At 49.0% G+C, this 12247-nt stretch overlaps 1 protein-coding gene and 1 non-coding gene across 14 annotated transcripts in view; one reads left to right on the forward strand and one right to left on the reverse strand.

Moving 5' to 3' along the window:
• Ep400 (E1A binding protein p400) overlaps positions 1-12247 on the reverse strand; it is a 103596-nt gene that overhangs the window by 56534 nt on the left and 34815 nt on the right. For all 13 annotated transcript variants that reach the window (XM_063225438.1, XM_063225436.1, XM_063225441.1 and 10 more), the window contains 7 exons: positions 11032-11328; positions 9766-9951; positions 5151-5291; positions 4666-4744; positions 3852-3901; positions 3637-3694; positions 805-894 (listed from right to left, as the gene is read on the reverse strand). In XM_063225438.1, coding sequence (XP_063081508.1) covers positions 805-894; positions 3637-3694; positions 3852-3901; positions 4666-4744; positions 5151-5291; positions 9766-9951; positions 11032-11328 — 901 coding nt within the window. The remainder of the gene's footprint in view (positions 1-804; positions 895-3636; positions 3695-3851; positions 3902-4665; positions 4745-5150; positions 5292-9765; positions 9952-11031; positions 11329-12247) is intronic.
• On the forward strand, positions 7914-8056 carry LOC111755821 (small nucleolar RNA SNORA48). Its single transcript, XR_002790377.1, has one exon. It is a non-coding gene; the product is annotated as a small nucleolar RNA SNORA48 (small nucleolar RNA).

The raw sequence follows: 12247 nt of genomic DNA on the forward strand, positions 1-12247 counted from the left end.
AGGATTACCACTAGTTCAAGGCCAGCCCAAGCTACACAGTGAGTTCAAGGTCAGCAAACACAACCGAACACACTACCCTAAAGGGAATGAAAAGAATGCACAGACTGGGAAAGATCAGTGCAACACACAAATGACAAAGAAGTCACGTCCAGAATACAGAAAGTACACAATTCCCTAATAAAAACAAAGCCCAACACCAAGTGGACAAAGTAGTCAGCAGGGGCACACACAAGATGCTGATGCTGGAGAAACTGGGACCTGAAGTGGACTTGGAGACCTCTGAGGTGAGGGCAGCAGTGTACCCACAGTGGAACAAATGCAAAAGCTGCCTGCTTGCTTGCACGGGCTGCACTGCCCTCCGAGGCAGCCGCAATGGGGCACGCACACAGCACAGCAGCAGCACTGCAGGAACCCAACGCCACGCCACAGCACCATCATAACCAGAGATGCGTGCACATGTGGAGCACTGCTGGACAGAGAAATCAACACTCCCAGCAGCACCTACTGACCCAGAGAAACCCTGAAACACGGCGGCTGGGCACAGCCTCAGACACATACAGAGGTGGCAGAGTAACAAGAGCCATGGGAGACCTACCAAGAGTGGAGAATGGCCATGACCCTGGGACAGAGGGGAAAGTGGTGGGGAGGAACCAAGGAGAAACTCTGTTCAACTGGGGACACACCTGGCCATGCCAGTGCCCCACTCATCACCACAGTGCTGTATTTATACCTGAAGATATTCTCTTCTGTGAACCTATTTAATGTTTAACAAGAGTAATTTTCAGTAAGACCATGACAGCCTACCTTCTTTGGCCAGATTAGAGAGCTCTGCGTGGTGGTCTACAATCCCTTCATGTGCTTCCTCCTCTTCAATGGTCTCTTCCTCGTCTTCCACTAAAATGATTAATGATTGTCACGAGAGGTCAGGAACATTTGAGGCTCCACTGTAGCATCTCAAAGTTACTATGCTCTTCCAGGCTTCGAGACCCTTGCATAACGACTACACAAGCTGAAGTGAGCTCTTAAGTTCTCAGGTTAAACCAGGACATGATGGCTTACAGGAAATGGGAGCAGGGCTCCTCTCCCATTTCAGACAGTAAACGACAGGCTTGGTTCTCCAACACGGCATCCCGCACACAAGGGCCACCTCCCGTCACTGAACTACAGGGGCGGAGGCTGCACAGCATGCTGCCCATGACCCCTTTGGGAGGGGCACACCCAGCAGGTGCCTTCCTCTGCCCTTGTGCTCCAGACTCCACCACAAACCCTGCAGCTCTTTGACAAGCCAGGTCTGGGCCTGTGGCAGAAAAGGCGGACCTCCAGTGTCCCCACAGCAGAGCACCCCACATGGATGGACCAGCTTTCCACTGCCACCCAGCCAGCCGGGCTGCATAACCCTTCTGCAGCAGCAGCCCTCCCACCTCCAGGGTTCTCCCACTGACGTTTGCACTTGCCTCCGCCTTTCTTCCCTACAAACAAATACACATGCAGACAGCCCAACAGCTCTCCCTCTTCGTGCACAAAGTGCTCACTCCTTCCTATGACTCTCCACAACCCACTAGGGCTGTGGAGGCACCTGGTGCCGGCCACACGGCCCTGGGCCCCGAGGCTTCCTCACCATACCCGCCACCCAGTGGCACCCACTTGCAAGTTCATCCAGGCTATCCTCCTGCTCTCAGACTGCTCGGTGCCAGGTCAGGGCACTCTGGAAGATGAAAGGGAAAGTCCAGAAGGCTAATCTGGTTTGCTCTGAGTTCCACGTAGGCAACTTTCTTTAAATAAAGTCTGATCAAATACATAAAAATCTGCTGCAATATTTAAACTGGCTCCTCAGAATGTGAGAATATAACAAATGTGGAGAAGGGATTCTTCATGAACCCTGAAATGGCTACCAGAATCCAGTCCAGGAAAGTGTGTCCCTCGTGAAGAAGTGATGCAATCTCCTCCCAGGTGACAAGACATGCACACCCCCACTGCATTTCTGCCACTGCCCAGGAGGCCGGAGTAGCCATGGGGACAAGGCAGTATCAGGGGAGTCTGGGCAAAGTGCTGGGCATTTTCGCCTGTAGGGAAGATATATCTCTCACCCACCTTCAGAACCAAACCCAAAGCTTGGTACCTGGTGTGATTTGTTAAATCACTGCCCATCTTCCCCTGGACAGCTCTACTACTCTTCAGGGACAGAGAACCTGGGGTAGACGGGGTATGTAGGAGGTGCAGATGGAACTGGGCACCTGATTGCTCAGCTGCACAGGATAAAGTTACCAACCGCAGACACTCAGAAGACCCAGACACAAGCCAAAGAGAATCAGTGTCAGGAAAGAAAATGAAGTTCAAACTGGCAACATTAGCCCATGCTCAGAGTGCAAAGCAGCTTCTGCTGAGCTAATTTCCCCACACTAACACACCCCATGAGATGCCCCTCAATCAGTAAGACATCCATGAAGACATCAACCTACGTCACTGTATGTGGTCAAGACTTCAGGCTACCCACAACATCGTTCAGCAGCTACCAGGTCCATGGATTCACACTGAGACCTCAGCCTGGCCCCAACAGCAGTGTCCAACTGCTAACATGCAGGCAGGCACACAGCCAGCACCTTCTCGGAGGCACCCACTTTCTCCCAGGAACAAGAGGCACCCACTGTGCTCCTGATCTGTCCCTTCCTCCACTTTCATAAACAGCTCAAGCTGCAGCACAGAGCTGAGCTGCAGCAGCCACCTGCCCAGAAGAGCAGTAGGAGGAACCCTTGGTAACAGGACAGGGGCACAGCTGGGAGAAGTGGGGGGCTCTGAAGACATCACCAAGTCCCACAACAGCCCTGGACCTGGTTCCCCAAGCCCCAGTCCACCCAGGTCACTGTTGTTTGTTCCTGTCACCTGCAGCAGAACTCAACTCTGATAGTTACTAGTTACTCTGATAGTTACTCTACCAACTTCCAACTAATAATCAGTACACATGGAAACACTGAACCCTCAAAATCCAGAAAAGGTTACTACACTTTGACAACCAAGTCTATAAACCACAGGACTGCTGGGACCACAGGCCTCACCGGCCCCTTCTGGGATTAATCGCTGTCACAGGGGCTTCTGCAGACCCTACTCTTGATTCTCCCTTGACCCCCAACCCCAAGGCCCAGCCCTGGGACACACAGCATATAGGTCAGCGGCTGTTGGCCACAGTCTGTCTTCTGCTCACTCACACCCCTCTACATGCCTACTTATGCACTAACATCTGAGTATCACAGGAAGGAGTCCTCCTCAAGAGCCCAGGCCTGCCAACCGCCATGAGTGACAGCATATAGCCCACCCAACTCCCACCTACACGGTGACCCCCCACCTCATACCAGGGACACCTCTCAAGCACAGGAATGGAGGTGGCCCTGTGCTATCAGAGCGTGTGGCCCCACTGCTCTCCGGATGCACTGAGCTCCAAACCTCACAAAGGCAGACACTCCGGAGAACAACTGGAGTCCTCTAAAGAGCCTAAGAGTCTTCTGTGCACTGAGAGACACCTGCGCAACGCAGCAGTCACACTCTCCAGCTGGCTGAACAAGACCACGGCCTTCATATCACTGTAGCACCACAGATTCTAAGGACTCCAAGACATACTGGCACCAAGGGAAGGGGACAGACCTTCATCATCTGTCAGAGATGTGCTGGCTTTTCTCTTTCTTCCACAGAGTCCCAAATCCTGAAACAGAGTAACAATCAAACACAAGCTTGATAATTATGAAAGAGTCCATTTAGCATGAGCCCTGGAGGGTAGCAGGGAGCTCCGGGGCACCACAGGGCCATCCTTCCTACAAGGTTCACATTCTTCTTCACAGAGCACAGTAACATGAACCTACCAGAAAGTGTTCTGACAGTGCATCAAATCCCTTAGATCGCGACTCTCTTCCTAAAGACAAGAAACATGATTAGCTGTCACTACATCTTCGGAAAGACAATGTTCTCCCATTCTACCATAGCCACTGTGCAAGGAAGTACGCAGGTGCAAGCCCCACCCTTCCTCCTAGGGTCTGAGACAGTGGCTTCTCATTGCAACTTTAGCAGTGGGCATCTCTGGCCTCAATTCTCCATCAGCTAGATGAGTGGCCCCCAACCTAAGACACTGTGAGAGACAAGCATCACTGGCTGAACTGTCCTAGTGGGTCCAAATACCCAATGACTGGAGGGAGCTACCACCAAAACACAGGAAGGAGTCACAGTGCAAAGCCACAGTGCCACTGACACATGCCTCAGTGAGTTCATCTCGTGTCCAGAGACTGAGCTAGGCACAGCCCTGATGCCATGCCTCCCAGAGTTATTGATATGAGGCCCTCGTTCACACTTGTGCATCTCACAAGAACTGCAGTACAAAATTAGATGTGTCACACGCTGAAAAGTATGACACTGAGGTCCACAGCACTCACACCCACCCAGATGTCTCTTGACCTGGGCCCGTCCGGCCCTGGAGGCCAGGACACCAAGAGGTGGCTGGCAGGAGCAGAATCTGAGCAAAGGGCGCCGTGAAAACTGTTCACGCCTTTTTTTCTTCTTGACACTGGGAACAGAACCTGGGACCCAAACATGCTAAGCATGCGCTCTTCCTCAGAGCTACTCCCAGCACCTACTAGTGCTTCATAAAAAATATCGTGCCTAAAACAAGGGGAAAAAGCGTACCTCTCCTGGAAACTTTCTGTAAATTTAAGGCCCTTTTCCTTTTTTCTTCTAATTCTACTTGTAGTTTTACTTCCACAACCTGAATACAGAAGAGTTAAATAAGCAAGTTATTAAGGATGTAAATAAATTATACCAGGTCCACATATAAAGCAAGTCACACAAATAGTACAAAAGCAGTTCCCAACCTCATTTCACATTATTCAACAAGAAATGCCCAGTTTGGTGCCTTTCCATTTGTTTTGTCCCTAGCTGCATCCTGCAGCAATGACATTAGGTGGAAAGATGAAAACCTGTCTCAGGAGAGAGCCCATACGAGTGAGTGGTCACTGTGGAAACCAGAGGCCTGCAGAATGCAGACTCCTACAAGCCCTGCCACCAGCCCCTCAGCATGCATTCCTTGCTGCCCTGTGTCTCTAGGCGCAGAGACGCCCACTGACCAGGTGGCAGTTAGCAGGGGCCAGCATGGTCAGACCCAGGAGCCCCACCTGCTCCAAATTCGACCAGAAGTGCTCGATCTCTCGGGCAGCGGAGGCAGCAATGCGCCGCAGTCTGTTCTGCTCCTCTCTCCTTCCCCTCTCCTCTCGAAGCTGCTTCTCTGCATGCTGGCGTGCTACAGTTCTCACGAGCTAGGGAGTAAGAATTCAAGGTTACTTCATGGTCCGTATCATCCTAGACAAAAATGACCAGCCTCCTCTGCTTTCAGGCTGTACTAGAAGAAATCATGGCATAAGCAGACCACCAATCTTTAATTCACACTTCTACAAAGTGTGGTTTTTACCAAATACATGTATTTCTCCCAAATATGGAATGCTACACTGTACAACACTCTTCCTTCCCCTTTACTAAACTTTGCTATTTAATAAATGGAGATCAATGTCACTTCTACTGGCCCAGATGTTTCCCACTGCATGAATGTAACCAAACTTACCAGTTCCTAGATGTGAAAACTGTGGGGCAGGACGGTTGTGTATGTGTGTATCACTCAGGGTAATGAGCTACACTCTTAGCAATTTAGTTTTTATTTTGAGACAGGGTCTCACTAAACTGCCCAAGCTGAACTAAAACTTTCAACCCTTCTACCTCAGCCTCCCAGGTGCTGGGATTTCAGACATGTATCCCATGCCTGGCAATTTATCCTTTTAAGGCCTCTACTTTAAACTGTCAATCTGAGGGCTGGGGATTTAGCTCAGCAGCATAAGCACCTGCCTGGCAAGCGTGAGATTGTGAGTTCGATCCCTGGTACCACAATAAAATAAAATAAACTGTTAATCTGTGCTCTAGAAGCCAACACTCTATGCACCCTGAGGCCTTCAGGACCAAGGCTCCAACAAGGAGAGCTGCCTGTAGAGCCCTTTCCGTCAGGAGCACCCCAAGAGGTAGTGAGGGAGAAGTGAGGCTGAACACAAGCCCAGAGCACTGCACCACTGCGGGTCACTGCCACTCTTGCTGTAGGGATGATGTGCTCAGGGCCCTCTGCCTGCCTGTCCTGGGGAAAAGGGACATGAAGAGGGTAGGGCACATGGTTCACCCAAGAGCAGCAGATCCAGGGTTACTCTGCAGCACAGCCTGTCCCCCACCAGTGTCTGTGTCCAGGCCACACCTTGTGTGTGGCAACACTCCTGTGTGGGCCCCTGTGAGCACATGTCTAGGACATTCTTCTTCTGAGAACAGCTAGGTTTTCCCTGAAATGCTGCTGATCTGACCTTAGACCCTTTATTCTCAGAACCCAGAGAAAGAAAGAAATGGAGAAATCAGCTGGGCAAACACCTATAATCCCTTCACTGGGGAGGACAAGGTGGGAGGGTAAGGCAGGAGAATCACTGTAAGTTCAAGGTCAGCAGGGACTACAAGGTAAGCCTGTGAAATCAGCCAGTGCACTTCAAGGTGAGCTGCTTCTCCTGCACTAGGGATGGAAGGGGCAACCCTCCTTTGCTCTGTGCGCTTGCTGCCTTATGTTGTGCCCTTTTACAAGAATAACAAGCCTGGGCCGGGGATACAGCTCAGAGGCATAAGCACTGCCTGGCAAGTACTAGGTCCTGAGATCAATTCCTAGTACCAAAGCAAAACAAAAACACGCTTTCCTTGGCAAAGATAATGTGCATGGCTTAAAATGCTGTTAAGATGAGTTACCTAAAACAACTGTGAAGGTAACTAAGAAGGGATTCCTTCAACCTGGAAAACCGTTAAATGAGACTGCTCTCCATAATTAAAAGGCCCAGTTTCCACTGGTGGGTGGCTTGTGCAGTTTTCCCAGTTAATTTATTAACTACACTCAATAGTTAATAAATTATCATAATGTATTTAAGTTGGTCATAGGTAAAAAGTTAAGCTCTCTATGTCTAAAGCAGTAAGATTTCTATATTGCTATGGTGCTAATTATTATTAACCTCATAGTATATTAAATACATTTGTGCTTCCTCAAACGTTAGGTCTTTTAAGATACAAGACTAAAAAAAGACACCTTGCCAAAGCAAGGATCTCCAAACTAAAGTTGTTCATGACGATGGACTTTTTCAGGTTTATGTTTATGAGACTGTTATTTACTGGTGTTGTCCAGTCTGATGTGCCTACAACTTATATACACTTACACATTCCAGACAATATCATTGCAATGATTAGAGGTTAAACATTAATAACCTGTAGAGTATATTCCACTGAAATATCACTCTGGCAACAAGTGATTAAAAGGTAATAAATTAGATAGAATTTTCTGTATGTCATTTAAGATTGTATACCTAAAGATAACTGACTAAATTATTATTTTATACTAAGACAAAAATTTATATTTCGAAGGCAATAACAAAACCTAATGTTTCTAATATAACGATGTCAGCATGACTTATGATAATGTATTATACTGTCCTTGATTGCAGCTTTTCTCTATAAAAAGAGAGATCTGTTAATATCTTACAGAATTCAACTTCTAAGATAACCATGACTGCTTAAAAAAAAAAAAAAAAAAAAGTTCCCTGGTTATATATCTTCAGTGTCAACAAATGAGGCCTGGAGCCCAAAGCAAAAAATGTACCTGGGCTAAGAAGACAACCAATCCTTTGGTCCTAGCCCTCTAAAGTGAATAAAGACCCAGGTCATGAGCGGACTGTTTCTACAAGATCCTACAACTTTGCTAAGTCACCCAGCCTCCTGAGCAAGGAAACTGCTACAACCTCCCCTCTCGCACCCCATCCCCACCCCCCAAAAAACCAGGAATCAACCAAGGTATAGTGTACTACAAAAGAGGTTCACCACCCCCCTGGCATTGGGCAAAGAGGCACCTCATTGGTGGTGTTATTCTTGTATCAGTCAGGGGCAGAGTAGACAACAGTCCTTTGTTCATCCTAGCTTGATGCCTGGGTGGTGGCCAGAGCTGTTTCATGCTTAGGACACATGATAAAAAAAAAAAAAAAAAACAAAAAAAAAAAAAAAACAAAAGAGGTTCACCAAAGAGAAAATATCTTCCATGCTTCCACAACAAGCTACATGGCCAAGCATGACTGTGACCCATCCTGGCCAGCTAATGCTCACAGAAGACCTGAGAGATTCTACACAAGCCCACAAATAACCCCTGGAAAATCCTGACTGGCATATTTAGCTCCTAAAAGAGTTAACTTTGATGAATAGTGGTCTTTCTTTAACTTGGTCTTGGACACCCAGCAAAAAAGTGTACCAAAGACATATTAAAATAATAACAACAACACAGTCAAAACATCAAAAAGGAGATCCAGTGCTGGCCCCTGGGGACCACCTCTGGGTATACTGAGTATACAGGTCTAAGGGTCAACTGTTCCAGTCCCTTAAAAACAGTACCTGGATTGACTTCTTCCCCACTCTGCTTTTCCATTCCAGTGCCCATGCTTTGGTCAAATGTGCTTTCAAGTTTACTTATTCTTGCCTAAAGATGGCTCTTACCAAACAGTTTCCCCCAGCATATTTCAGACAGGAAAACATGAGAGAAAGAGTAAACTTCTGTTCACAAAGTTTTTTTTAAAAAAAGAGTACAAAGATATGAGATGGTGGAAATTGTGAGGAATTCTGACAAAGCACAAGGCTAATGCAACTTCATTTTGGGTTTAAATGATCTGGCCACCCACTCATGACCCTCCCCCACTTTGCCCCACCCCACCTCTTAGTATTCTGAGCTCTAAAAAGTAGTGACTATGTACATTGCCCCAGAACACAGCCGGTTCCTAAGATAAACACCAAAGACTTTTCATTCTAAACCTCACGTTCCCTCTAACCTACTCAGCGTCGCACCAACCCTACCACCACCCTAACTAACCACGACAGACTGTAAGCCTTTGGATTCAGCCAATGAACTTCAAGGTGAGCTCCTTCTGCATTAGGGATAACAGGGACAATTCTCCTTTATCCCGCAAGCCTGCTGCCTCATGCTTGCACCCTGCTGCAAAAGCAACAAGCCTTGTCAAGATTTCTTGGTGTCTGCATGTTTCATTATGTGCACCAACAAACTGAGCCTGGACGCTTATATCCAACATGCACAGCAAGAACCTATCTCAAAAACAGAAAAGATAAGCAAATAAATACAAATGGGGGCGGGGTTCAGAGGCAGGAAGCGCACAGGGCAGGGGTTCCTGAGCACAGAAAAGTGAGGCATCACAGTGGTGCACGACAGACAGTGCAGGAGGTGAGGGCAGCTGGGGCTTTCTGAGGGGTGCCTCTGGCTCTCCCAAGACTGTGAGTCTACCGTGGGCACAGTGATGAAGTCGGTTCTCAGTGAGCTAGAAGCAGGCAGTGAGGTATCAGAGGCAGGCAGGCAAGCAGGCACAAGGGCCAGGACATGCTAGCCAGCCCTAAGCCTCAGCCACCTTTGTTCCTGATAAGCCCAGGCACCAACAGGGTATGGGACACTAGTGGCCTGCTGATTCCAACTGCCAGCCAAAGGGCAGGAACTCAGCTCCACACCAGAACCGTAGCCAGGCATGACCCTGATCCCAGCAGTCCAGGTTGCAGCTCTTTGGAATCTGCAGCTGCCTTCCTGTCACATAAAAGAGAATACTTTTCCAGAAGCTCATAGAGCACAGTCCATCTATCATGGCCCTGCACACAAAATGCAACATAGCTGGCCATCTTCCATCTCACCTTCTTAGCAGCAGCCAACTTCCACCTCCGCTCCTGGGCAAAGTCTGTGGCCATCCACTGCATCTCCTCCAGAAGGTAGTCCCAGTGGGACTTGGGGCGTGGGGCCTCCTGCAGCTTGGGCAACCGCCTCAAAGACCACAAGCCTTCCTTCCGCAAGTCTGCTATCCGCTGGTGGATCTGGTTTTCCTGGAAAGGTACAGAATGGGGAGACAAAAGGTGAGCATGCAACTAGTAAGTGTGTTTCACTAACCTGGGCCCCAGTGTTTGAACCACACCATGGAAGAGGCTGAGTCAGGCACTGAAGGGAGAGACCACAAGGAAGTGTGCCTTGGACACTGGTCACATGACTCAAGGGCCGCTCAGAGCAGCGAGGTTGTGATTTTCCCAGAAGCCTCAGACAAGGCAAAAACAGCAGGCCCGCCTCATCTCTAGAAGTAGACCCAGCCAGGAATCTCAGTGGAAAGCACTTCTGTTCTCAGCACCAGAAAGTCCAGGGCCTCTGTGTGCGAGGCAAGCTTTCTACCATTGAAGTACGGCCCCAGCCTCAGATAAGTTCGCCCTAACCTGCTGAGGGTAGTCTCTAACTCTGGATATTTTTGCCTCAGCCTCCCAAGTAGCTCAATTACAGTCATATATCACCTCGCCCAGCAAAACCCAACGTTCACACCAAAGTGTTTACAACGAAAACACTACAATGCTGGAATTTGCCTCAAAACAGGGTGGGGAGGAATCTAAAAGCCAAGACTGCCATGTACTGATCACTGTGTTATGCTCAGACATGTGGAGCACTAGGTTTGTAACATTCTATTTTGATGTACTGTATCTTTTTACTCCCCTAATGAAGTGGATAAAGTAAAGGCTTAGTCACCCAACAAGAACTAAGTGCTGCATGCTGCACAGCAATGCAGCAGATGCCCACCTTGGCTGCTGCCACCGCCCCTGCAGCTGTTGGCAAAGCGCCCTGCAATGTCATCACGTCACCTCACAAAGCCTGCTTCACCTGGAGGACGGGGTGCCCCAGACTTCAACCACAGTTTCTAGTGAGCACAAGCCATATCCAACTGTCCTCATAGCCAGGTGTTCAGCTTTAAACTGTCGCAGCCTTCCAAAGCGAAACCACACATGTTCCACAAACTGGAACACAGGCCAGGTACGAGAGTTTATACCTGCAGGCTCAGGTACTTCGGGGGCTGAAAGGGGGCCTGAGCCCTGGAGTCGGAGGCTGTCTTGGGCAACACATGTTCTAACTGGCTTCAGCATGCTTACCAGGGCTATTTGCTCTGCCAGCTTCTCCTGAGGGCTGTCCTGGGATGTGGCGACATTCTGTGCAGGGCTCTGTGGTTTGGGGGGAGCCGGCACTGCTGCCCCAGGAGACCGGGAGGTGACAGGAGACAGCGCCTTGCTGCTTGCTGAGGAGGGTCTGCTCACAGGCGAGGACCGTGCAGGCAAGGGCCCTGGGCCCGAGCCACTCACAGGTGTGAGAGATGAGGAAGAAGATGGTGTGGACAGGGGCCTCTGGCAGGGCTGGGTGGAGTCCAGTGGGGGTCTGGCTGATGCCACAGTCTAACAGGCAGGACAACAAAGCAGGGTCAAGACAAGGTTCTGGGACCTATGAAACCAGCCCGAGCCCCCCTCCCATGACACCAGGTGAACACAGCTCACCAAGTCCCCAGACTGTGATCACAGGTGGCATAATGTCTACGAAGCCAGCCCACTTCCTGCTCAGAATCTAGTAAGAGCACTCTACAAGCTGCACCTTCACCCATTCTTTTAGAGCTCATAGAAGCTCTTCATTTTGCCTTTTCCAGCCTTTCTGCTGTTTTTTTAAGTGTAATAAATTTTTATTTTAATTGTGTAAGCTTTTTCTCATTTGGAAAATGCCAACGCTCATCTTGTATGTTTTCTCTGAAGAGCAAGCACAAACTCCATGTACCTCTCTCTTGGCAGGTGGGCAGAAGCCTCCAACGCCATCTAGAGTGCAGCTTATGAAACTAAAGGGGCCTCTGCACCAGCAAGAGGCTGCATAAGTGCTCATGAGACCCCTGCCCAGGGGAAGCAGCAGCAGAAGGGGCAAAGACTGAATTGGGACAATGTCTACGGGGCTGGGACTGGAGGTCAGAGAAGATCCTGACGCCTCACTGCAAGGCTCTAAAGTATCTCCCTACTTTGGGGCCCAGGGAATCACAGCGGGTACACACTTTCAGAAATAAAACCGTACAGGCCCCAACAACATCTGGTTATTTACATGCTATGTCATCACATCAGCAGCAGAGTCAAGTGACAGAAATTGAATGACTAGCAAAGCCAAGAAATTTCCTAACAGATAATTTGAAGAGGAAGTGCACCAGCCCCAGTCCAACCCAAAATTAACAGGTTGCTACAGATTTCTGAACAGCTCCTTATAAATCATTTCCCACAGCTGATTCCTTCACTAACACAGGCAGGTAAACCAGCCTATCAAGAACCACAGTGCTGCTCCAGC

This window comes from Cavia porcellus, unplaced genomic scaffold (assembly GCF_034190915.1).
Source record: "Cavia porcellus strain 051 isolate PalLab524CR breed Dunkin Hartley unplaced genomic scaffold, mCavPor4.1 scaffold_16, whole genome shotgun sequence".
Taxonomy (NCBI): Eukaryota; Metazoa; Chordata; class Mammalia; order Rodentia; family Caviidae; genus Cavia; species Cavia porcellus.